This window comes from Cololabis saira, chromosome 6 (assembly GCF_033807715.1).
Source record: "Cololabis saira isolate AMF1-May2022 chromosome 6, fColSai1.1, whole genome shotgun sequence".
NCBI classification, from domain to species: Eukaryota; Metazoa; Chordata; class Actinopteri; order Beloniformes; family Belonidae; genus Cololabis; species Cololabis saira.
In genome coordinates, this window is record NC_084592.1 from 19,077,501 (window position 1) to 19,104,841 (window position 27,341).

The window sequence follows — 27,341 nt, forward strand, 5'->3', positions numbered from 1 at the left end:
AAAATTCCAGTACTATCACTTGCAAATCGCGTGCAAATAGATCAGATAAACAGATACAATTCATAAGAAACCAGTGTAAAAGCTGAAGCTACTTCTTCTATTCCGCCTGCCTGTATGTTGCTTTCTATATTTTTCATTATTACAGCAGTAATAAGGATTTGGATACCTGTAGTATGGTTGATACCATAGATAAAAGGCATGACTGCTCAGTGTGTTGTAGACAAAACACAGTAATTTCCATCTCACAGTTTTTGCATTTTATCTTGCCTGCTGTGGGCAGAACCAAGGCCCTCCTCCAGATTATGTCTAGCTGTGTGAACATCAGAGGATAACCTGTTTTATGCATGTGTACTGTTGGGTATTATCTTGTGCCTTTTCTTGATACTTTTACCTTAACTCCATTCCATCCATCCATTATTTTTAGACAAATAGAGTATGGACTCATGCATGGAGTATTCTGTGTGTTTTTTTTCTGTGGATTATGATATTTGATGTTTTAACACTGACAAGTGCATTTGTTGCATGTGATGGTGTTGTAATGTTTACTTGAGAGATACAGCTGTTTTTAGCATTTTTACTAGTAGCAATCAACTAATAGCCATCAGTTAACTTTGCAAATGTGCAAGTTGTGCCTCTGGTTGAGGGTTGTTTTTCTCTGTCATCAACCTTGAGTCATCAGAAAATAAGCATTTCGACAGCTCAGGTTGGGCTATTTAAGTGGCACTAAAATATATACTCCCTATTATTCAGATAGATACTTATTATTGAGAAACTGCTATCATGTAACGTTACTGTTACTGAGCAACTGTGGTCAAAGTCTTCATCTATTTCTCCTCCCGATCCCTGGCTTTCATGTTTGGAAACAGTTTTAGAAACTCCCCTCTCTGAACAAAGATACTTCATTACACTTTTGACTGTTGTCCAACATGGATATGAGGAAATCAGGGATTTATTCTCCAGTGTAATCTATCTTCCAAGCCATGGACAGATTGTTATTGAAAGTGGAGAATTGTGTTTTTTATTACCCATTAACTTGTAGGCCTGTTAAATAAGTAGGAAGGTACTAGGTTATGCTGTCTCAATAACTTTCAGCATGTCATAATGACAAGTTATATTGCTTATTTAGGAGTAAAAACCGAGGTTTGACTGTTGTAATGATGCATGGTGTAATTGTGACAGGAAAACTCCCAATAACTCCCATGTACCATTCCGGGAAAATAATTGTATTTTTAGTGTTGACATGAATGCTGTTTTTTTTTTTTTAGTATGATGGTAAAGAACAAGTGTTTTCATAAAATTGTTCTGTGATTTGTATTGTTGCATCACAGGGGATTGTGTGTGTGCATGCATGTGTACTTGTAGCGATCTACTCCCAATCCCTGCAAGCACAGTGGGTGTGCTTTTCTTCCATCTGCTCACTGCCGCTGTCACTGAAACAAGACAAGGCTGAAAATCCAGGGCGGTTTTCCAATTCACTGTGGACATACAACACAGCATGCAGTGCGTACTATATACTGGTATGATGTTGATGTGCTGGTATGCAGTACTGCATACCTCAAAGCAATTATGCCATGGCATTCATGAACAGCTTCCAGTTATTGAAAGTGGAAGCCAGCTTGTGCTGTAGTAGCCCATTGCATTATGGGATACGGTACACCAGGTTTTCAAATTAGTTGCATACTGGAATTTTTTCAAGAAAACATCATCCAAGTATTTTTTGCATACTGTAGATTGTCCAGCTGTTTGCATAATACTGCATTGTGTGTACTGGATTTTGAGAAGTACACTCTGGTAGTGTTGTTAGTTTTAAAAACAGCACGAGTGTTCTTGCAGGCTATTTACACATTACACTCATTTTTTTTAAAGTGTGTGTGTGTACGTACTTATTTAAAAGGGTCAATGCACATCAATAAACATAACGATGTAAATATGCCAGATATAGCCAATGGTTAATTTTCATCTGTAGTCCCTAGCTTTTATACATACGGTATATATATATATCTCATATTACCTTATTAGATGTCCACATATTTTCCTGATGGTGTCATCTCTTAATGTCGCCTCCCATTATTACTGTCAATATTTTTCATGGGTGAGGTGGACTTAGAAGCAATACTTTCCGGTACTAAAATATCACCATTGCTATATCTAATCAACATTTTGCTAAAACAGACAAAACAAATAATTTCTGTGCTTTCCACACAGCCTGCAACCATCTCAGTGTTTATCCAGGCTTTATAACGTGTTGTTATCTCAGGGTGTGGGCCCCCTCCCCGTTCCTGTCCCAGTCATCAGGGGGTCCTGGGAGAGGGGACCAGAAACTGGCCTATAGTGAAGGGGAGACAAACAGATTGCCTAATTTGCCCAAAGTTATGAACGTCACTATCTAATATCAGAATAATATGCTAAACTGTCTCCTCTCTGTATTTGATAGGCATCTAAAGGAGGATGGTTTCTAAAAGAAAAATAGCTGATACAGAGCTGTAATTGTTGTTATGTGAGTTTACATAATTTTAGATTCATACGTTTATAAAACATAGAAAAAATGAAATTCATACCGTCAGTTTTAGAGAGGCCTGTAGTCAGTTGTGTTCATTTGCAGTGTAAGTTGACTTGAATCATTTGTTGAGTGTCATAAAAGTTGCAGGTTAATTTTATATGGACTGAATTATCAATATATTTACCAACCAGCTCAGAAGAACTGTGTTGAGTGATTTCTATTACTTTTTTTTTATGCACTGATTTTTTTTAGAACCATTGACTAAACATGAGACAAATAATTATCCCTTTTCACTTATTCAATTTAAACAGTTTTTAAGAAGCACTTTAATTTATAAAAAATGTTTTAGATTTCGAGTAATGCTTTAAAAAGCAAAGCCTCGTTTTGATCTGAATTTGAATTAACTGTTGATACGGATTTACAAATCCAAAATCTGGTATGCTGATCAGAATAAGAATTAAGACATCATGGATTTTGTTTCCATCACTCTGCCACTTGTTTGCTTTAAAGGAGACCTATTATGGCATTTAATGTATATTTTAAACAGGCCTTGACTGTCTTAAAAACAATCTAAAGCTTGTTTTTTCTACATAAATCATAAATCCAGCCTGTGGGCCCTGTCACTAGTTTCACCGCTTCTAACCTCTTTTTCTGTGCCTCATTTTTAGGGAAGGGGGGGGTATGATAATGAGGCTCTGTGCTGATTGGCTCCCTGAATGACGTGTAGCAGGGGAGGAGAATAAACCTGGCTCCGCCAGAGCAGCCCGAGTCTGTAAATAAATACAACACTGAATTTTCACAAATGGCAACTTTATTGTTAAAAAAATAAAATATGAGTTGTATATAAATAACATTTATGCACTATTTAAGCCGGATCTGCCCGGCGGAGTCTGAACGCTGGCCGCGGAGCCAAGCCAGGCGCCCGGGAGCAGCGCTGCTGGATCAGCGCGCATCACCGTGGCTTTAACCGGGAAATATGACCGGTTCCCACCGGCCGGGACCGCAGGAACCGGCCTGGACTGGTAGCATGGACTCCCGGGGACCGACCAGCGGAATTTCAGCCGGATCTGCCCGCCGGATGCTGCGCGACGGGCGCCGCAACTCCACGGCGGGCGCACAGATCCGCTCCGGAGCGCATCCGCGGCGCATCGCCCGTTACCGGGGATCAAACCGACAGATTTGCCTGAAAATCTCGAAGGGTGAAGCTGGTCCAGCATGGGACAGACCCCCGAGGACCCAGCTCCCAAACCACCCGGGAACCTGCATGATTTAACCTGGATCCGCGGCGCTGCAGCGCCGCGTCCGACTGGCTGAAGGATGGACCGCTCCAGCCAGAGCCAGAGAGCTGGTTGTGGGCGTGGTTTCAGCAGCGGAGGCTGAACCTATGGAAATGAGCGCCTATGGTGACGTCACCCTAGGCGCAGATTCAGAATGGCTCAAAAAAAGGCCACGTGACACTGGGGACTCAGTCCGGCGGGGGTCAGAGAGCTTGCAGAAATTCATGGTATTTTGTCTCCCCTGTGCTGGCAGGGTGAGGGGAGACCACTTTATATATGTTAAAACAAGAAAAAACGTGTTTTTCATAATAGGTCACCTTTAAGAGTACTAAGAAGAGGAGTGGGTGTATGCAAAATGAAGAAAAGAAAAAAAATCTGAAGGAAACTGATAATCAAAATGTTATAATCACTTATTAATTTAGTTTATTGTATGCAAGAGCCAATGTAGGGTACAGACTGTAAAGAACACAGAACTTTGTCAAAACCACGATGCAAGTCAGGATTAAGACCACAGGGCCAAGATTTGGTGGTATGTGTGCTTCCCAGAAGCCTCTAAGCCAACATGTCTGCCTGAGGCCTGAATAAGGAAAGCCTGCAGTCAACAGCACATCATTCCTCCCCGTCTGTCAGTCAGAGGTGGCATTGGAATTGAATACACTTGAATTTGAGCTAACGGGGAGAAAGGAAATGCAATGCGATGCTGCCTCACAACAGGATTAGGTCCCTAAGTAACCCAAGTCTTTTTGAGTCAGTGTGGAAGAAAAGACCTCATTGTGAAGGAAAGCAGACATCCACTTTCAACATGTGTCCTCCTTATCAGGGATGGAAAGAAGAAATTTGGATGGGGAGGACTTCAAAGGCAGTGAAAAAGAGAAATCCGATTGTAACACTAAAGTGGTTATTTCTTCTATCTCTAAGAAATAAAACTGAAAGCCCTTTTACATTGGCGAATACCCTGCATTTAACGCGAGAATCTAGCGTGTCGCGTGCCCCTTTTTTAATGTAAACAGAACTAATGCTCGTGGGAGGGGTTTGTTGATCACGTAAACTGAGTAAAACCCACCAAGGGAGTTTTTATTTATTTATTATTATTTGATAAAACAAGGAAACGTCTGATTATAGTAACAACAGCAGCAGGATGTCACAGGTAGGATCTAGCTATATTTGCAAGAGGAGTAACTAGGGAGGCAAGGAGATCTGCGAGCTGCTCAGCCTCAGAGACGAGCCTGGACGGTCCATTGTTTAAACAAGTGGCCACAAAAATGACAAACTGGGGGTTTGCACGAAGCAAAACCTGGCCAGAAAAACGCTCATCCCGAAGTTTATCCGTCCTCGTTTTGAAAAGGACACCTGTCTGATACTGCATATCACCCTGCTGATGTAGGTACAATACGTCATTCTACACGCCCACACAGTTTGTTACTATATGTTACGTGGATAACGCCTCGCGACTCTTCTCCCCTCGCCCCAACTCGCCTTCAGGCCCGAGGTGACAGATTACCAACGCGCGTTAAACACGCGTTCATCATCCAGTGATATTAGCATGATCCAGTCTAAAAACACCTTGAAACTCCTACGTTAAGACCATTCCTCACAGCACTTGAAGGTGTGACATTTTCACACATATTCCAACTAATTGTCTAAGGGTGCTTTCACACCTGTCCCGTTTGGAGCAGTTGTTCCGGAACAGGGAACGTTTCCCCCTAAAGAGCGGAACGTTTGGTATATCAACACAGCAATCGCGCTCTGAAACGGCACAAAACAAGCGAGCCAAATCCATTCGAGACGTGAAGCGGTTAATTTTTTGTAGTGAGAACATAATCGACACAGCAACCGACACAACTCCATTCATTGTGTATGTGCAACCGCGGCGCAAGGAGAAGAGTCGGCACAGAGCCTCCACTACCTTCTCTCCTATTGGACGTGCCGAGATGTCATCCCATGGTGAAATAAAAAAATGTTCAATTCGGGCAGGGTTTGCGCAGCACAAACCCTGCGGCAGGCGGCCTCTCGCCCGCAGCGAGCTCCGGTCTGCAACGAGTGCACATAAATGAATGGGTAAAGCCTGATTTATGGTTCCGCGTTAAATCGACGCAGAGCCTACGCCGTACCCTACGTTCATTTGACCAATCAGAGAGCAGCTGGTTCGTGCATGGCATTTGTTAACAGCTTTGAAACGGTACAGATGTTTGCCTTGTGAACACAAACCCCACAAACGAGAAACGGAACAACTGTATCGATTTAGCCCCTGAATCGGAACAAAACAAACGGGCCACAGGTGTGAAAGCACCCTTAGTCTGTTAAATCCCGAAGCGGAACAGGACATCGTTGTTGCGCTACTGTAACACCTTGGTAGGTAGATATTGAGGCAAGACAAAGGCAAGATGAGTTCTGTTTGTAAGAACAAACCATGTTTTAGAATGTGCTGCTCACTGATGACATTATCATCACTTGGATTAATCCACAATACCAGCTTGCTGTGTGAAAGCACACAGTAATGCAGATTTGAGGTGCTTCTGTTCAGTCTAAAGATTTCCTAAACAGAAGAGCAGAAGAACTTTGGCTTCAAGAGGACAGCTTTGTTGTTTTTTGTTTGTTTTTTTGCACTATTATAGTGCAGTGATGAGAACTCCCTGTTGTGTGATTTGGGGCAAAGACCGCAGAATCATTCTCAGAGTAGTTATCTTGTAGACCTTATGAAGTTGTCATGGAATTTGTCTCATGTCAAGAGCATTTGAACCAATTGGTAGGGCTGCTTGATTATGTGAACAAGAAAAAATCATAATCACAACTGTTTTGGTCAACATTTAAATCCATGATTATTTAAAAAGATTATTCATTGACTTTTTGAATCACATGGCTTTTATTGACATCTACATAAATATGCTGATGGCATGAGTGCGAGGGCCCGTTCATCGCTGCTTGCAGTTTTAATATATATATATGTGTATGTGTATATGTGATTGTTGGGTGCTGAAATTGACCTGAGATGGACTGGCAACCTGTCCAAGGTATACTATTGCCTTTTGTTTGTAATCTGTTGGGATAAGTTCTAGTATACTCCCATGACCCTACATTGGATTAAGTGGCTATAAAGTATGGATGGATGGGTGCCAGAACTGAAATCATGATTAAAGTAATTTAATTGATTGCACAGCCCTAATTGTATTAGCTGATCTGTTGATTGTAGAGACACCTGTGTTGGGTTGGGAAGTTTCAACACATGAACATGTTTTATCTCTGTAGAAATCTTCAAAATGTGTCTCTTTTGTTGTTGTTGTTGTTTTTTTTTTTTCCAAAGTTAAGTTTTGCCAGTATCTGATACTGTATGTTGTAGACTTGGATTCTGTATTTTACAACTGGTAAATGTAAAAATTTCACATTGCAAGTTTGGTTGCTTCCCTGTGCGACTAAATTACTGCTTCTCATAGCCTTGCTTAGGAATGTGTCTGACTTGGTTCCTCCCTCATCTAACCACCAAATAGGATCTGAGTTGCAGTCGGCCACCTGGACTAGCGGCTGACGCGACAGGGCAGAATACTAATGCAGTCAGCTCAATGCTGTCCATTAAACTGCTCGGGATGGGATAAGGCTGATGGTATTTGGCTTGAATAGATTCATTTTATGATCATCGTGTTAATGAATGCTACATATTTACACTAAAAAGTAAAAGTAATTCTGTTGTAGACATTTAAGCAGCTCTAACAAGAACAAAAATAGCTATTGTTGGCCATTTATAAGCAAACCTGTTCAACCTGTTCATGCTCTGCACTCATGGAAATTTGATTCTCTTCTTGGACTCCACCTTTTCCTGCTTTAGCTCTTTCCATTGTTACTTTCGTTTTAAAAAAAAGGCAAACTTTATTATAGTAGGGGAAAATTAGTTTGTTGTGTTGTTTAATGGCGGATTACTATTTTTTTTAATGGTGGCTATTGGTTAATTCATAACATTGCTGTCTTTTTGTATTATCAAGTTAATGATATTGATAAACAACATGTGGAGAAAAAAAGCTATTAACATTCTATTATTAACGGCTGTTTGGTTCTTTTCTACTTTCATAATATAAATATTTACCTGATAAAGCTGTTCTTGCTCATTTTTTTCCCTCCTCTTTGATGTCAGACAACACTGTGATCATTCTAAACAGTGACTTACTGTTGCCTGTTAAGCCAACAAGTTGAATTTATAAATGTGACTTTTGATAGAATCACTATTTACAATAAGTATGTGCTTTGAATTTGGCTTCTTTCACATGTAAAAGGACTCTGAGAAAGTTCACAACCCACAGCTGTGCTTGTGTTCAAGCTGCAGCTGCTCTGCAGAAAGTCCTTGAACTGTCTGAGTTTTTCATTTTATATTTTTCAATGGAAAGCAGACGCCAATTGTCCAGCATTTTGCCAGATTTGATCAAGGTGCTGCCAACTCGGATAACTCTGATTTCAGAGTTATCAATAGAGTGTTCATGTCTCAGAAACGTATCAAGTTGCTTCGGGGGGAGGGGTTAAAATACTGCCTAATTGTATGTATTGTTTAAAAAAAACCAAAAAAAAACAAACATATTTAGCATGTCAATATACCACCAAGCCCACTACTCTGTTTCATTTGCACTTGTAAGTTCTAGTGTAGATTACTTCAGGAGAACACACAGGAAGTACTACAGATATATTATGCTGTCATTTCTGGTATGTTTGCATAGGACAAAAAAAAAAAAAGAAGCAGAATAATCCTGCCCCTTTTTCCTCAATCCGCTGTGATGTGTGCTGGCTGCCACCGCTGCCCTAGCTCACTCTCACAGCATGTTTTGATTTGTGTTTTTGTTGGCCCGTTTACATTTCAAGCTCCCCTTTCCAGTGGTCAGCCCTTGTTTTTTGAGCTGGCAAAAGATCTCTCTGGTTTGCTTTTTCTCGCAGCTGCTGACTCATTTCCCAAACTGGTGGTCTGTTGTATAGGAGAATGAGGGGAAAGATGGAAAAAGTTCAATTTTTTGGGGGGTGTGGGTATGTGGGCATGTGAGCTCAAATAGAAAACAAATAATTACAGTTGTAGAAGATTTATGATTAGCCCACACATCTCGCTGACGGCTGATTTGTCTGAAGACATTGAAAGATGATCACAGCGAGTCTACTGATCCACATCAAAGTCTCGCTGATCAATGACGGCACTGATTTGAGGGAGGGAAAAAAAATCTACCATGTTTAGGATGAATTTAACAAAATACCGTTCATACCTTTCTTCTTTTCTCTTTTGTTTGTTTTTTATGCCCTTCAGATAACTATTGGATTGTGGGTATCCTGAATTGAAAACTGTGTCCTAACAGTTGACAGGAGACGGATATAGTGTGAGGATGTTTGGAGATGGATCTCATTGAAAATTTTATTTTTTTTGTTTTCTTGCAAAGAAGTCAGTGGTTGAGTGATTCTGTTTCAGAAAAGTAAAGAACATTGTTTAAAAAAAAAATGAAAAGAGAACTCAATGGTAACAGAAAGTTGTGCCTGACAGACCAAGGGAAGGGAGAGAAGCTGTAAAAGCTGCTAACAGTTAATGCCATGAAAAGTATAATCTATTAACCTAAATTTTCAGTCTTTAATTACCAAAGTCTCTGAAGTCTAAAGTCAAAAGCATCACTTAGCCTTGATGACATTTTGGTCTGCTCTAGTTCTATGAATCCATTTTTAATGCTATAAATTAAAAAACGCATAAGCTTTGTCAGTCTAACCTCCAGTCGGAGGTGCTTTCAAATCTGTCACGGTCATACATTCGTAGAAAAAGATTTATGGACTTGGCCATTCTTTAAAGGTATTTTAAGAGATATTACATAATTTCTTACCCGTGCTGACAGTTTAAGTTATGTTTCTTGACCAAACAAAGATGACTAGACGAGCTCTGTCTGTAATGCAGCCAGCTGCAAAAAAGGAAAATCGATTTTCCGATTTTCCTTCTTTAACATCGATTTTGATTAATAAATCCGGTTTAGATTTAAAATCGATTAATCGCACAGCCCTAGTTTCTTTTTAAAACATGTCTACTCCCCTTAGCAATCCTCGTAGTTATGAAAGCTTTTTGGGAACCTTTACAGTTAAGTCAGACTTTGTTTACATGTCTGATTTTTGTGTTGTTGGCACATTTTAAACCCAAAGAATGGACCCACAAGCTTTGAGCACACTTTATGATTGTTAGACAGTCTATGTCATGGATAGTGGACAGTTTAAAATGCAGTTTTCTATTTGGAAAAGGCTGTTGTTTATTTAACTAGTTGGCTACAAACTCTATAAGACTTCCCACTTCCCCAAACAGAGTTTAGTTGCCCTGGGAAAGTGGTAATCATTGATATGGAGCCCTGTTAAGTTAGGCCCATAAAAATGAACCTATTCCAGTTTAAAAAGAAGAATCTGGAACAGACTTGGGCCGACGAAGGGTTGAGGTCTCATGAATAGCATTCCTGCCTGAACTAGATCTCAGGCTGTCGGCCACAGTGGAAATGTTTATTGGATTACATCATGTAACCTTGTGGTACATGTCTTACTCAGTCTTAGTTGTCTTCTTTTGTATTTTTTTTTTTTCCATAAACATATCTATTTTGTGGGAAACAAGGAACATTTGTCTAAACCTGTAACAAATGGGAATTTATTTTTCAAGAAAAAAGTATTGCTTATTAGAATTAAAGATGTTGATTGCCTTATTATTTGAAAGCCAAATAAGAGTTTATTATTTGTGACTGATGAATGTGGGTTTTTATATTGGGTAGTAAGACATTTTTGTCAACTGCTTGTCATATTAAAATTGTAAACTCAGAGACAATAAAAAATGAAAAGGCTTTTTATAAATTTAAATTTTGGGGATTATCCTCGTTCATGCATATCTTAGTCAAATTGTGGCTATAAAGACAGCTCTGTCTTGACACTCACAGATAAATGTTAACATTTGTAAACTTTGTGATGGAGATGCTATGATTTCATTTTTCAAAGTCAGTTTTATTATTTTCAATTTTGGTTTTCTAAAACATATTTTAGACGTTCTAAAAGTATCATTGACAACATTTTTTTACCCTTTTTTTTCTTTTCTTTTCTTTTTACTTATGAAATTAATACTGTGTTCTGGTTAAAAGTATTTTCTCCAAAATCTTACGATTTCTTGTTTGGATAATTTTCTCAGGGTTACTCCTGTGAGATATTTGTATAGGGAAAAATACAAATAAGAAAGGACACCCCCCTATATATCATAGATTAGTTCCTGAACCACTTCTCTTTTTTTCGTTGTGGTAGGCAGGGCAAACCCTCAATAAGTGGCTGTCTGTGTGCCGACTGCAGCCGTGTCCCTACGCCCCCCCACAACTTCTGTTCAGTGGCCTCTGATCAGTAAAGTACTGCATTGTATCCCTCTGTATTCTGCCTGCACGATACAAAGGGATACTTTCTTCCTGAACTTGATTTGCATAATATCAAACAGTAAGATGTGTTTTTTTGTTCTACATTAGTCTGCTATTCATAAAATACCACTCCCCTCTCATATGCAAAGTAGAGCCAGTATTTTAAACAAGCTTCAACTGATTGAGTCTACAGTAGATGTAGGATACACTTTTTGATTTTCATGTCTGCCTCATCAAGACTTCGCCCAGATAAGGGCTAATAATAACTAATCAGGGGATTTATCTTGACGACCCTCTGTTGGGTTCATCTCTGTAATCAGGTATTAGCGTCTGATGGAGGCTGCTAAACTCTAATCTGCTTTCTTATCAACATTTTCCAGCCTCTATCCAGAATTTGGGTAACTCCAGTCTTCAGGAGAAATGTTTTATAGGGTTCAGAACCAATAAAATAAAATGCAAATTTTATACATTTGGTCATAAAACTATTGAATTTGAATGAGGATCAATTAAAAATGTGTTGTTTTTTTTTGTTGCATAGGTTTTAATGGATATGCGTAGAACAAATTACAGTTGTTTTTAGGGGTGGGTATTGGGAAGGACCTCACGATACGATACGCATCACGATACTTGAGCCACGATACGATACACATTGCGATATCCCGATTATGCGATATCCCGATTATTATATTATACATAGTTCACCGAAAAATTTAAAAATGCATTACACATCTTAAAATCCAAGTTGTATATATGTACATCAGATGATAGTGATGGATCTTAAAATCTGAGTTGCACGTTCATCAGATTATAGTGACAATTCATGGAACAAACTGAGTCAAAACAATGTTTTATTATAACTATACAAGCTAAAGTTACAACTTATTTGTATATGTTTTTCATATTATTTACATCATATGAAATTAACATTAAATTTAGTATGAGGTTGCTTTAATTATGTGCCAAATGATAATAAACACAAGAAAGATGGGTACTAAAACCAAGGACAGGCACAGTGATCAGTCAGTATAGATATAAATCCATAAATAAATAAACCTCTGTCCATTATTTTTCATTTTTTAAGGACAGGCAATTGTGTTATATAAAAAACAAATTATAAAATGAAATAAAACATGAAATAAAACCTGAGCTCAGTTCAGGACCCTCCCAGGGTTGGTAGAGAGTGGCAATGCCCAGGACTGTCACTTAGGTAGGAGCACTGGGTGATATAATGGGAAAAAGATCGGGGCTAAAAAAAATTAAAAAAAATCGATATTCAAATTTTGAATATCGATATTGAATCGGCTGGAAAAGTATCGCAATATATTGCCATATCGATATTTTTGCCCACCCCTAGTTGTTTTCATAAACCCTTTTTGTATTTTGGGGTATTATTTCTTTCTTTTTAGAATAATATCACATATCAACAGGAGTAAAAAGCAAGCATACAAGGCAGCAGAAGGAAGTAAAGTTTTAGCAGCAAGTACAAATGTCTGCTCTACATTCGCAGTAAAGGCTCCAGAATATTGACTGCAGTCACACATAGTCTCAGTCAAGGATCTTCTAGTGATGTCAAGATAGCTTACTGGAAATTTACCACAGTCCAAAGTAAATTCTGAAAACTTTTAAGTTCTTGTTTCCCTCCCCTTTGGAACTCTTTTGGAAGTGAAAATTTTCCCATTTACCAAAGATTCCTAAGTCTTGTAAAGTCCTAAAATCAAAATAAAGATGACTGCATAGCTTAGTTTTGCCATCGATGTAATTCTCGGACAAAAAAAAAAGAAATAAAAAATACTTTGAGTAAATGCATTTTATTTTTTCAGCTTGAGATTGCAATGACCAAAATACAAAAGTAATGGAATCAATTCCAAAAGGACCACAAGTACATTGATCACAGGGAGTGAACCTACCTTATGAACATAGAATAACCAGTAGTTGAAAAATATAAAGTATATCAAGTTAACGCGTGATGACTGAGACCCGGCTGGAACCAACGATGATTTGGCGATGGCACATACCGGCCATCAGTGGTACTGCCATCATCTGACTATCTATCTTATTATTAAGTCTGCGATTGTTCAAACTCTGCAAACAATACCTGATATGGAAAAGAACTTGATAGTGGGTCTCTTAATATTGCCGCTTAAAAATGTATCTTTTACTACATACGTTTTATAAGAAGGTTTTGAAGCCAAGGCATGAATTTAAATATGTTTGTCTTCTGAAAACAACTCGTACTCTCTTTTGTATGATAAGAATATCCTGCAGGGTACTTCTGAACTATCCAGTAATTTTTGCTCGAGGGCCTTTTTTTTTTTTCAAGGAACTAAGCAATTGCTTCAGATGGTGGTTGTTTGTATTTCCACTGTGGTCTAAAGTACTGGGAAGATTAGGCTCTTAATTCTGCTCTCTCCACTGGCTGTTTGTCTGAACTGCAGTACATGGACAATGCAATTGAGCTGGAGTAGAAAGAAGTCAGTGTGCTTCACTGGTACTCTCACAGCTCAGCACCTTTTTACAGGGATCTGTTGAAATGTTTTTTTATCTTTGCTTTAATGTGTAACTGCTGTGGGAAAAGAAAATCAGGAAATAGTTTGATATTTCTATAATTTTCTGCGTTATTCTTTTGCCCTGTGAGTGCAGAGAAGATAAATTTAATCTAGAAAAAAACATTTTTGCCAAGCAGTATGCCTTCTACAAGTGCACAAAAGAGATCCTACAAACAAGGGGTTGTGATGACATGTTCAGCCCTTTCTACAGATTCACCTCTGATCAACTCACCAGATTGTCAGTTTGACTTTTGAGACTTTGGAGCCAGGGATAGTCAGGTTTCTAATCATTGGATTCCAAAGTAAGCGTAGGCCTGAAAAGGTCTAAATGTTGGACTTTGCCATATATATTGTGTACCTGTGATTGCTTTTCTTGCTCTTTTTTTTTTTTTTTTTTTACTGTGAGGAAAAATACTCGTGGACCCCAAACATTGAGCTTTGCTTAATTTGCTTTGCTCTCCCCAGCTGTGTCCTACTTTCCACACAGCTCATGCTCTTCCCGACAGCATATGTTCCTTTTTAATTTCAACCAGAAAACTGTTTGAGATAGGTCCAATCCTTTGAGAGGGCTTGCAGAAGTCACAACTTCATAAATAATAAAGGGTTTAAATGCTTTGTATATGTTTGTTATATGGTTATATGATTAATATGTACTTATATTTGAGAAACAAGGAATTTCATTGTTGGTGTTCCAAAGTATTCAGCAGCTGCTAAACGCCTCATTCCTTGTTTTTTCTATTCAGTCAGTCAAGTAGAGGGCATTCCCTTGTTTAGCTATAATAGACTGGGAAACATTGTCAAAAGCAAAAATACTACGTCCGTGCACTTTCTATTGATCCCAATCAATATTTGTTTGCTTTATGATGAACAACTTGGTAAAGACAGAAACTATGTTAAAGCTTTGCCATTTTGATAAACACAGGTCTTCAGCACCTTCTCCAATGAAGAATATGATCGGCGTAATGACGATGTTGATCCAGTCGCGGCTTCTGCAGAGTATGAGCTGGAGAAGAGAGTGGAGAAGATGGATGTGTTTCCTGTGGAGATTGAGAAAGGTGAGACTGGTACTTCAAATGCATCCCCACATCTGATAAATGCCTAAATACTCAATCTATACTGCATGGATTAAAGTTAATAACTTTAACTCAATGTAATATATTAGTTTGTGTGCCTTACAAGGTGTAATAATTATCTCTCCAAGGCTGCATGTAAAGTTCTTTTCTTTATTACTTTAAAACTCCAGTTTTAGTACCAAAGGTGTAAATGGATGGAAATATATCAGGTCTAAGTATGCTCAAATTGGCTCAGTGCTGCTTGGCTCTGTTTTGCTTCACTAAATACCCCAAAAATAAGCAAGATATCTTATTTTGATGTCTGGAATAGGAGTCTTCGAAATTATGGCTTTTTAGAGAAGTTTTTTTTTTTTTCTTTTTACCATTGATCATGTACTCGGCATGTGCCACCTTTGTGATCTCACCAGTTTACAACCCTTAGTTTTGACTTAAAACGTCTGGCCCTGCACTAAACATCTGAGGCAAAGCCCATTTAAAAAGTGACCTCACGAACTGGCAGGACAAACCTGCAGCTTCGGCCCTGTTTTCTTCAACTGTTTTCTTCACTGTCACTCTGGAAAGTGGAAGAGTGACAAAAAAATAGCTTAGTTGAAAGTCTGCTGCTTGCATGGAGTCAAGTTTAAGGAAATGGGTGTTTGTTTGATGTGGAACAGAACCCAGTTTTATAGTGACAGCAGGTCAGTAAATGTAGCGAATTTGTGACTTAGCTAGCAAACTGTCATTAATGTAAAGCCCCAGATATACCGGTACTTGCAGTTCAGACCGCGGACGCATCATGGCCGCCACGCGTTTCCTGCGTTCATTTGACGCGTTGACGTGCACGTTCTCAAAAAGACACTGAACGCGTAGCGACCTGCAGTTCTCGCTGTGGCCGCGAGTGGCGCTGGTCCCGGTCAGATACCAGCTGGTCCCGGGCCGATACCAGCTGGTCCTGGTCTGATACCAGCTGGTCCCGGTCTGACAAGTGACGACGTCGAGGTCGCTGGCGCCGTTTCCTTTGCCGAGATTGCAACCAAAAGCGATGTTATGATCTCCTCTTCATCCAATGTTGTCATGTTAATTTGTTCGTTGTTCTAATCTGCTGCTGCTACGACCGCTACTACCAAATATTTAATCACTTTTTCAACTGTTGCTCTGCTTACTGCCCGCTATCGGTTACCGCCGGTACGACGCGCTCTACTCGCGTACTACGCGAGCGACGTTGCAGTTGGTGCATGCAAAGGGACGCGAACGGACACGAACGCAAGCAACAACAGCAAGTATATCTGGGGCTTAATGTAATTTATTTATATAGCACTTTACAACAGCCTTTGGTGTGCCAAAGTGCTTTACAGCAAGGGGGATAAATAATAACAATCAAAAACAATTAAGGGTAATGTTAGTCAAATGTAGACTAGTTTTCAATCCTCCAACAGGAGGGTTTAGAACCTTCTTTTGTAATATTTATTGACTGTTGATCTTCCTATTTGGTGTCTCAGTGCCACTAACTGTTTAGGCATGGAACTGCAGCCACTAATGCAGCCGTAATGTGTGGCTTTTGGACAAAGGACCCATGAATGACAGGACAGTGGCACCTTATGGGGCCCATCAGATCAGGTCCTACCCCTTGAATCGCCTACAGAGAAAAGGGAGCACATGTCATTCCCTGGCAGGAGCCTGAAAATGGGGGCTGTTAACTTTATGGTATGCTGTCAGTAATATAAAGATGTGAAATGTTCCTCTTTATAATGTGCATAATCTTTCTGCCACCAGGAGACAATGGCCTTGGTATCAGTATCATAGGGATGGGAGTGGGAGCCGACCAGGGTCTGGAAAAGCTTGGCATCTTTGTGAAAACCATAACGGAGAATGGAGCAGCTGAGAAAGATGGACGGTGAGTTAGTGCCTTAAACCGCATGTTTGCACATTTGTTGGCGTCAATGTTCTACTTCAAAAGAGCCCCTCATCATAGTTTTAAAGAATCTCTGGCATATCAAACAGTTGGTCTTCATTCAAGGGTTTACAGTAGGTTTTGATGTCACACCAGAAATGATTTAACCTTACGGAAATTCTGTTTTCAATAATCTCACAAAAAAGCCAGAAAAAAAGTCCTCTTGGCCTTTTTGTCAGCTGCATTTAGGCTGTTGTATTATTTTTTTTACTGTTGTGCTGAAAAACGAATTGTTCAGATGAATAACTTTACAGAATAAATCCTATGAAATCGTGCCAACATACCTGCTATCTTTCCTCTCTCCAGAATACAGGTGAATGACCAGATAGTGGAGGTGGATGGTATCAGTCTGGTGGGAGTGACCCAACTGTTTGCTGCAACAGTCCTAAAGAACACCAAAGGCACCGTGAGGTCAGTGAAACCCCTCCTCACGCCCTCAAAATAACCCCATTGATAATGTTTTGCTCGAGACAGGAGTGTGCAGCTGTGAGATAACAGTTATTAAATAAAACAGGCAGGTTAGTTTCCTGAATTCTGAGATAGGACTTGAAGGTTTTCTTTCTTTTAAGATAAGAGACTACCTTACAAAGTATTAAGCCAATGGTTTATCATAGGGAAACCCTTCATGTTTATGTTAAAAGGTCAGGGCTAAATACATCTCAGTTTGTATATTCTCATGAGAAAGACATAAAAGAAAATACAGTGTGATACTATGGATAATATTACATTATGACCTGCACTAACCAATAAAAAAAAAAAAACAACAACAAACAAACTGGGGCCGGATTCACCAATATGTTCTTAAGAACGATCTTAAGAAATGTCTTAAGATCTAAAATTAAGAAGTTCATAAGAAAGTTCTTAAGTGCAATTCCTCAATATTTTCTTAAGAACCGTCTTAAGAACTGTCATTTCTTACGAATTTCTTATTTTTCCTACTTAAGAACTTCTTAAAATATGGCTTTATCCGGAATGGCATACTAAGTACTACAGTACATGCTACATACTGCATCAGTATGTACTGTATACTGCCTACTAAATGAACGATTCAGTAGCCGCTCCAGCAGACCGTTCACACAGCAGTATGCAGCCAAGTATCCCGGAATTATATTATATTTATATTATTATTATTATTCATTTCATTATATTCAGTCATGCACCTGAAGCGAGACTTCACTACACCGATGCATCGCCCAGAATATTGCAGGTCTTTGTTTGTGCATTTGCAAATGTGTTGAAAAAGGTGATATTAGAGGCTTATTATTATTATTATTATTATTAAGAAAGATTAAGAAATTTTAAGACAGGTCAAGGTTGTCTTAAAGTTAAGAAAAAAGTCAAGAACAAATTTGAGAACTTTTATTTCAAGAATACCATTTATTCTTATGTTTTTTCTTAAGAAGAAACTTAAGAAGAAAGTTGAGAAAATACTTAAGATTTTTTTTGGAGAATATGACTTCTTTTCTTTTTTCTTTCTTAAGACTGAACTTAAGAAAAAAATGACACTTAAGAAGATTTTTTTTCTCAAGAATGTTTTGTGAATCCGGCCCCAGGTTCCTCATTGGACGGGAGAAGCCAGGAACTCAGAGCGAGGTTGCCCGCTTGATAAGTGAGACACTCGAGCAGGAGAAGAACCAGCAGCATCAGCATCTGGAGGATCCGTATGAACACTCGACGGAAGAGGTGAGTCTTCTGATAATGTAAACCTTAGAATGGTCAGTCTTTGCTCCAACTAACCTTCTATGCTCATCTTTTACAATTGATTTGCAAGCATATTTGCAGTCAAATGAGATGACAAAGATATATACAAATCTGATGCTGTAGCTTCCAGGAAAAAAAACCAGTCTGAAACCTGTGATTATGATAATGACATGAACACAGCATTAGTCCCTTTGCCGCTCCCAATCCGATCCCACTCTGCCCAACCAGGAAAATTAGCAGCTGGCCATGAGTAAGCCATGTGTCACCGTTCTGTTGGAAAATGTTCATTCAGCTGCTGTCTGCCTGCCGGAGTTGTGAAATGTTTGCTTTCTGAAGTGTGACCCGCCACAAGCGTCTGCTTTCGCAAAAGAGAGATTGCAGATAATAAATAGGATTTACTGAAGCAGACAGATTAAACAGAAACACTTGTTTGTGATGAAATAGATTCTTATTGTGGTTGGTAAGAAAAATTAGCCCAGCGGGTCTTATTGCCTTTCAAAGTTGTAAACATGTGCAGCCGAGCTCCAGCATCGTCTCCTGTGGACCAACGTGCTGATGTTTGAATAAGATTTATTGATTACGGTATTCCCTCCGGGCCGTGGTGAACACTGGGGGTGTTGTTGACACATCGTTGAGCATGTTCCTGGCCATGAAGGGTGTGTTGGCATTCACAATATGTGATGCCTTGTGTTATGACTTATTTCAGGAGGATCGGTATGAGGAGGAAGATGGATTAGAGGACAGGATTCTGGGATCAAATTTCTCTCCAGGGCGAAACGTGGAGGTGTTTGAGCTGCCAGATTCAGAGGCCTTGTTCCTGCCAAGCAACATGGACAACTCTCAGATGGCTTTCAGGTTCAAAGAGGTACAACCCATCATTATTTGGTTGCTTAGCGCTCATGTTTTTTTTACTATTTTCTTTAACAAACTCAATAAATATCAACTTATTTATTTCTTTTGTTCTCTAGTTGCAGCTTAAGCACAGCATTGCCATATCTGAAATAAATCAACTAAAGGAAAAGGTATGATAATAGTCTTGTAAGCTCACGTTAAATACATGTTGCATGGCATGCTATGGAATAAGATTCTGAAAATATTTCTTAATCAGTAATTATATTTGTTTCTTTGACTTTTTTTGAGTCTTGTCCATCCTGTACTAGATAATTATACTAAATAAATTCTGATTTCTTTACAACTTGGTTTGAGGAGTTTTTGGCAGCCTGTATATTTAATAATGTATATATAAATCAAATTATTTATTATTATATTTTGATGCCCTTTGATTTTTTATTTTTTTTTTACAAAAAAAGCACTTAACACAAAATGTGTAATGGGCAAGTTTATTCATGTAGCACAATTCAACACAAGGTAATTCAAAGTGCTTTACATCAACATTAAAAGTGGCAAGACATAATTAGACTCTAAGTAACAAATAAAATGAAATAAAATTATGAGAAAAGAAGGTAAAATAATAAAAAGCACAAGTTGCTGAAAACTAAGGGCAGTAGAGTACTGCAGGTACACATCTCATTCGCGGTTTTCAGAAAGTATTTAATTTAAGACCACGCTTAAATAACAAATAAATGAAATAAAATAATAAGAAAAGAGGTAAAATAATAAAAAGCACAAGTTGTTAAAAAATAAGGGCAGGAGAGTACAGCAGGTAAGTATTTAATTTATGAGTACGCTTCACCTACCTATTTAAATTATTTAATAAAAATTGTGACAGATTATCTGACAGTCAGCAGCCCATCCGTCAAACAGAATAATTTAATCCAACTAAAGTCACATGTCTCTTTGCAGCTCAGTGATACAGTGGAGGAAAAGTCAGTGAGGGAAGCCAGGGAATCTGCTCTGGAGCAGAAGATTGATGATGGGAATGACAAGATTCTGAAGCTGGAGAATTACTGGCTGGAAGCACAAGCTGTGTGTAAGAGTGTGAACGAACAACTAGCTGAGACACAGGCTCAGTACGAGGCCCTGGATAAGAAGTACAACAAGGCCAAGAAACTGCTCAAGGACTACCAGCAAAAGTGAGTTTATCTTATGTTGCCCAAGATTTATCTGAATTCAGTTGTTTAACCAAGTCAAGTTACACAAAGAGCACATTTGAAAGCAAGTGCTGACTCTCCCCCTCGGCATGTTGAAAGAACAAAGTAATCTTGAAATGGAATCAGTCATTGTATGTTTGGGTGTATTTGATCTGCAGTCTAGTAGTTCCAGAGTCCGTATTTGCAGACCAAAGCCAACCCTGTCTTCATGCTTCTTAAAATGATCAATGGCCTCTTTCCCTTTTTCAAGATAGTGGTGCAAACTTTGTGTGTAAAAAGTGAGTAGGGCTGCAATGATTCCTCGAGTAACTGGATTACAGAAAATGATGGAGGAATTTCCTCTGCTTCGAAGCCTTGTTTAGATAAAAAATACATTTAAACTTCACATTTTGCACGGGTTCGCATGTGTCCCTTATAAAGCGGAAGAAGACCGCGTCATGCTTTTCGTAACGCGTGTGAACAACTTAGCTGCACAGACGCCGGCCCGGGACTGACAACAGTGACAGTGCCAATGAGAAAACGCAGCAAAGTGAAAGTAATAAGAGGAAGACGAAGAAAATGTTGAAGGTGTGGGATTAATTCGAATTAAAAATGAAGTGGTGGACTCTTGTTCCAAGTCCCGGTCCACAGCCAAGCATTTCTGTTGAAACGTGTTGGTTCTGAATGTGACGTTGCACAATTTAAAAGCAGTGTTTAAGAATATTTTTTTATTTTTGATATTTAGAAAAAAAAAGTTTTTTTTTTTTAATGTTTCAGGAAATGTTAAGTTTAAAGTAATTGTATTTATTTTTATTGGAAAATTTAACAAACAGAAAACAGAGAAGCGCAAGACGGGGGCATGGCGAGTAGAAGCACGCAGAGTAGGTACTAGTGTAAAAGGGCCGATACCGCAGTCTTTGAAATGGGCTTGAGCTCACGCTCTCAAATTTAAGTTACCTCACTTTTAGGGCAGCTATCGAATATTTTGACGATCGATTATTCTATGAAATATACCATCGATTAATCGGAAAAACTTACTTTTGCTTTATTAAAGCCCAATTATAAATAAACAATAGAAAACAAGACAGATTACTTGATTAAAAACAACCAATTTGTTTCTTTTATGAGAATAATTGTCCGTACTCTGAGTCAGTTCACTTATTGTGTGGGGAGCAGGTTTGCTCTGGAAACTCACAGTTCCCTTTTGTCTCCTCCCTACATAAAGATGAAACAGGTTTCGTTTCATTTTTTCAATTGATCATGTTCATGTAATGCACATTTTGGAGACATCTATAAATAACGTGTGCATTAATTGATGAAGCGCACGCATTTAACCCTGGGTCATTATACTCAAGACTAAACTAAGTCTAAACTCTGTATTTAAAACTAGAAACTCTGGGCTTCTTATCACAGGGTTTGTTGGCTCTGAGCTGGTGTAGCGTTGGTTGAAGTTCCTCTCTGAAATGGACTTCTGCACTTAGAGTAAAAATCCATGACGTCTTGGTGTAACATTAAGTGCATTCATGCTTTTTATAGTGATCCAGACTTGCAAGCTACATAAGCCGAGTCCAGTTTTAATAGCTACTGTATAAATTATACATCACCTTACTATCAATTCTCACCACTTTAACATTTAGATTTGTTACTTTATATAGAAAGTGTACAATATGTTAAAGAAATGAATGGTGTTGGTGTTAATTACATCAATATTAGCATTTCCAAATTCTAATTCTAATGGAACAACATTATCATGTTTCCCCCTCTAGAGAAATAGACTTTGTGAAGAAAGAAGAGGAACTAAAAAAAACTCTAGATGAAAAAGACAAGTTTTACAAGGAGCAGCTGGAGAGCTTGCAGAACAGGGTAAGATTCCAGGTCAGACAAATAAATGCTTATACAACTGCAGACTTGCTAGACACAGCGGGACGAGCCTGACTGTGACTTTTTTTGTCCACAGATAGCTGTCCTGGAGTGCAGAGGTGTTTCAGCCCTGGAATGTCCGAATGGTCAGGATTCTGCTGCAGACGAGAAACTAAGCAGCCAAGACTCAATCACCAACACGCAATCTGTCGACTCGCTCCAAGGTACAACGCATTGCTAAAATTCCACTTTTAGTATGAGACATTTTTCTTTCTTTCTCCACACCACAAGGTGTCTTGAAACAAGCTGTCAGCTACAACATGGCCGAGTTTTGATTATCTGGGTTCATACCTATATTTTTATTCTTTTTTCCTATTTCATAGGATTTTTACAGGGTATGGGAAAGTATGGACATGGAACAATATTTGTTTCCAGCCATTATTATTCCTTCTATGTGACCACAAGCACACAGAGGCTCTGCCTTCCCATCTGGCCGCATAGTTGACATTATTGGCTGTAGCTCAGGTGTAGAGTAGTTCACCCACTAATTGCCGGTTCAGTTACCGCATCCTCCACATAAGAAAGTATTCGTAGGAAAGAGGCAAGAACTCTATTTGCTCTTGCGCTAGTGTGTGTGAATTTGGCAGTTTACAATGTCAACAAACGCATTGTAAAGAGCTCGGTGAACCTAGCAACTGTGAAAAGGCACAACATGAATAGAGGTTTTACTCCGGTAGCGTCGCCTTAAAGCATATCCTTTATTGTCTATTTGTCTCTAGATGCTGGGGCTGCTATTCTACAAAAGTACTGTCCTTTAATAAAGACTTGAAATTAGACACTGGGACTATGAGCTTATTTTAGTGTTTTCAGCTCGTGCATGGACTATATTCTCTCTTTTACCACGGGAAGCAGGAGTTTAGAAGGAGATATTTCATCCCCAAGAAAGGCCCTAATAGGGAGGTTGTACTTTTGAAATAACCCAGACTTTTCAGGGTGGAACATCTTCTAATTAGTCAAGTATTCCTACAGTTTTATTTCAGATTCTTCTTTCTCAGAGATCTCGCATTTAATATCCAGAATAATTTACAAGAATTGGTCATCTTTTACCTTTTGCCATAGGATTCATTTTTACTCTTGTAAACAAATCTTTCCAGTCAAATATGGATGTGCTCAGTTTAATCATCTGAGAAGGACAGGCACACTCAAAGCTGCAGGGGAAGAGAGAAAGCAATAACGGCTAGTGTCTGCAGTTTTAATAAACCGAGATTGGATTTTAAAGGTATAATCAATGCCTGGAGAAGTACTTTAAATAAAACAAATGGGAGTACAGATGCCATTATCTTTATTGTATGATCCAACAAACCATTTTCAAGCATGTGTAACAAACTCCAGTGAACCCTGTAAATGTTGCAGTTGAAGTCTTGTAACTAATTCATGATACAGCTTTTTAAAAATTGTACATATACAAAATAATAATAATAATAATAATAATAATAATAATAATAATAATAATAATAATAATAATAATAATAATAATAATAATAATGATGATGATGATGATGATGATGATGATGATGATGATAATAATAATAATATTTTCATCATATTGTTGTTATTAGGGCCCGAGCACTTACAGTGCGAAGGCCCTATTGTATCTGTAGGAATTTTTTTTTCTTCCTCGTTTTTATTTTCCTTCTTCTGACGAAATGAGGGCCTTTTTGCCCCCCTAAACTTGCCCCCAAAGTCACCAAATTTTGCACGCAAGCCAGGCCTGGCGAAAAATTATATATTTAATGGTTTGCATTAATGGGCGTGGCCTAATGGCTCAACAGCGCCCCCTAGAAAACTTCTTGCCTCAAGCCCCACAATACGGTTTGATGTACATGCACGAAAATCGTCACACACCTGTATCATGTCACAACTTAAAGAAAAGTCTCTAGGCGCCATGGCCGAAACTGAACAGGAAGTCGGCCATTTTGAATTAATCGTGTAATTTTGGCGCAATTTATGCCATTTCTTTGGCCGTTAATGCGGCCCGAACCGTAACGTGCACCCAGGTGTGTTATACATCAAAATGTGCGTCTCGATCCTGCGACGATTGGCATTACTTTTCTCAGTCAAAAGCTTTACCGTTACCTTCATTGGCCTGAATTAGCCCCGCCCCTTCTTCTGATTGGTTGGCGAGGGCGGTGGCCATGAGTGCGAGGGCCCGTTCATCGCTGCTTGCAGCTTTAATTATAATTATTGTTATTTTCTTTCTTTTTGCTTCCCTTCTGCTGTCGAACAAGACTGGGGTGAGTTGGTTCCTGAAACGACCCGCTTGGACACCAGTGCACACCGAGCAAAAGGCCTGCTGGCTCAGATGGCCAAACGTCAACCTCCATCCCGGAACAAGCTGAAGGAGAACCTCACTGTCGCGTCGTGTTACTCTCAGGTCTGCCGGTTCATGTGCTTAAATTCCCTCACATGCAACAAGAACCGCCTTTTCCAGAGAGATTGTTTGCAGATGTAATTTATTGTCGTTTTTCTTTGAAGATGTTCTTCCTTTTATACTCCTAGCAGGGCTAATTTTAATACAGGCGGAAATGGTGCTTTCTGTTACATAAATAGCTATTATTCCCTCTTCCTTGTATTGTCCTTGTAAATAAGCAGCTTGATCTCTGCAGGAAACTGAAGAAGAGGATGATCAGGAGGAACAAGACCCTCCTGAGAGGCGGCGGTCCATCCAGGAGAGTCTGTCCCTCCCCATAAATGTTTGCTACCCTGGTAACGAACAGAGAGACGATCCAGGTGAGACCAGGGAGGCTTCCAGCAGTAAGGCAGAGCTTTCCAGCAGTCCCTCTTTATCACCGTCACAGGGGGATAGTGTTGAAAGCAGCGGAAGTCCCTCTCTGTCCCCTCCCAAACACGGCTCCTCACCGCAGTCTCCCTCTGGCTTCATGCGCAACGTCAAGAAGAGGGAGTCCAAAGGCAAGGCAAAGGAGCTCAGAGGTATGAAAGAGCTCAGAGCAAGCAAGACCTGGATGTGAAGCTGGCCTGCCTTGTTACAGAGACTCACCATCACTGTTTCTTTACAGAGGAGCTTAATGAGCCTTCCGCAGCAGGGAAACCAAAAAGACGATTTCCAGACTTTGGGCAAGTATCTGAGCTAGTCTCTCATTCACTTTATCAAAGTTCTCACGTTTTAAAACTAACTGGGTATCACTGATAATCAAAACAGAGGCCTCCGGAAGTCAGGCGGCAAAGGGAAGAAACTTGACAAGGAGGCCATGAGAGCATCTTTGGACAGCAGGTATTTTATTTCTAATGTACCTTTTATGTAAATATGAAGGTAGTTTGTGTTTCAGACTTGACTCTGAGGCCTTGCTCATGTTCATTCCCTGTTTTTAAAGGGGACCTATTATGAAAAACACGCTTTTTCTTGCTTTAACATATATAAAGTGGTCTCCCCTCAGCCTTTCATTACGTAACCAAAATGCGATTTACATCGGTTGGCTTCCGATGCGTGAAACCATTTTTTCATAGCGGTGTATCGCGTCATTCAGGCAGCCAATCAGCACAGTGCCTCATTATCATAGCCCCGCCCACTCAGAATCCCGCATAGATAATGAGGTTAGAGAATGGGAAGATAAAGACATGGTTTAGAGGCTGAATTTCTAATGTATTTAGCAAAAACAATCAAAAGCTTGTTTTTAAGACATTCAAGGCCTGTTTAAAATAGGTATTAGATGCCATAATAGGTCCCCTTTAACATAGACTACTATGAATGCTGTAAATATGTTGCATTGTGGAGTGCTATAATATATTTGTAGATATGCTATAAATAAAATGGGGAAATTATTACAAAGTAACACATCCATCTACAAGTCTGTACCTCCCTGCCGCTCTTAATGTCCAGGGGGTCTGCTGAGCTACTAGAGGAATCTGGAGGGAACCTGTCTCCTGCAGAGTCCATGACCTCCATCCCCACCTGTATGCCTTTCTCCTGGTTCGGAGACAAAGAGAGGGACAGAGACAGAGAGCCCTCGTCGTCCAGCAGCAGCCTGCCGTACACCGCCAACGAGACCAGCAGTGAGCAAAGCCAGGATCGCAAAAATAAGGTGCGTTTTCTGTTCATTTCTTAAAATAAATAAATATAGCATGTAGAGCACAGCCTAAATAATATATTCCTGCAGTATTTTACTGTGTTTATACAGTATTTTACTTTTATTTTAATAAGAAAAAAGACATTCAAAAGCAAAGTTAGTCTATCTCAGTCTTGAAGACTTAAGCTGTTAATTATCCATATATCACGCTATTTAAATGGCATGATAGTGTTCCGTTGTGAGCTCATTACTGATGCTACAATGTTTGGATCCACCCCAAAGACGAGCCAGGAAAGACTTCTCAGTAGGGTTGTCCCGATCAGGATTTTCTAGCTCCCGATCCGATCCCGATCACTTGTGTTTGAGTATCTGCCGATCCCGATTTTTCCCGATCCGATCACTTTTTTTGGCTCCCAATACATTTCCGATACTTTTTCCCGATCAGATACATTTCGGCAATGAATAAAAAAAAAAAAAGAGGACTAAAACTAAATTATCCCAAGTTTCTTTTATTGTCCATTGGAGAACAACATAGACATTTATTTCAACAAAGCTTATCAGCACTGGTGCCACAAAATGTAAAAACATGAAATTGTAAACTAAAAAAAAAGTGCAGAATAGTGCAATAACAAAAATAAATAAATGTAACTTCAAAAGAGGTAGTTGAATGACATCCAGGCAAACTCATAAACACAAGAAAATTAAAATACTTTTTGGCTTAACTTTAGTGCAACGTTCTGAATGGCATGAAATGAATAGCAGCAGCTTAATGCAACATGAACATATATAAAATGTCACAATTCAAACATGTAAACCATGTTAGTTTCGCTTACTTCATCACTTCCGGCCGCCGACCGGATGTGACGTTAAATGCAACGATATATAAAATGATTTAATATATATTAAAAACTGCCGTGATCGGGACAACACTACTTCTCAGTGATCCTTTCATCAGCTGGACGTAGACAGAGT

The 27,341-nt window shown here is 39.1% G+C and overlaps 1 protein-coding gene across 4 annotated transcripts in view; it reads left to right on the forward strand.

The window, feature by feature from the left end:
- Positions 1-27,341, forward strand: part of ppp1r9ala (protein phosphatase 1 regulatory subunit 9A-like A) — a 38,493-nt gene that overhangs the window by 4,079 nt on the left and 7,073 nt on the right. For 3 of the 4 annotated variants that reach the window (XM_061723515.1, XM_061723516.1, XM_061723518.1), the window contains exons 3-16: positions 14,613-14,745; positions 16,516-16,636; positions 17,000-17,104; positions 18,247-18,376; positions 19,101-19,259; positions 19,363-19,416; positions 20,198-20,427; positions 22,191-22,287; positions 22,382-22,508; positions 24,573-24,718; positions 24,951-25,275; positions 25,362-25,419; positions 25,505-25,576; positions 26,183-26,384. In XM_061723515.1, coding sequence (XP_061579499.1) covers positions 14,613-14,745; positions 16,516-16,636; positions 17,000-17,104; positions 18,247-18,376; positions 19,101-19,259; positions 19,363-19,416; positions 20,198-20,427; positions 22,191-22,287; positions 22,382-22,508; positions 24,573-24,718; positions 24,951-25,275; positions 25,362-25,419; positions 25,505-25,576; positions 26,183-26,384 — 1,959 coding nt within the window. The remainder of the gene's footprint in view (positions 1-14,612; positions 14,746-16,515; positions 16,637-16,999; positions 17,105-18,246; positions 18,377-19,100; positions 19,260-19,362; positions 19,417-20,197; positions 20,428-22,190; positions 22,288-22,381; positions 22,509-24,572; positions 24,719-24,950; positions 25,276-25,361; positions 25,420-25,504; positions 25,577-26,182; positions 26,385-27,341) is intronic. The other variant, XM_061723517.1, reaches the window with a different exon arrangement.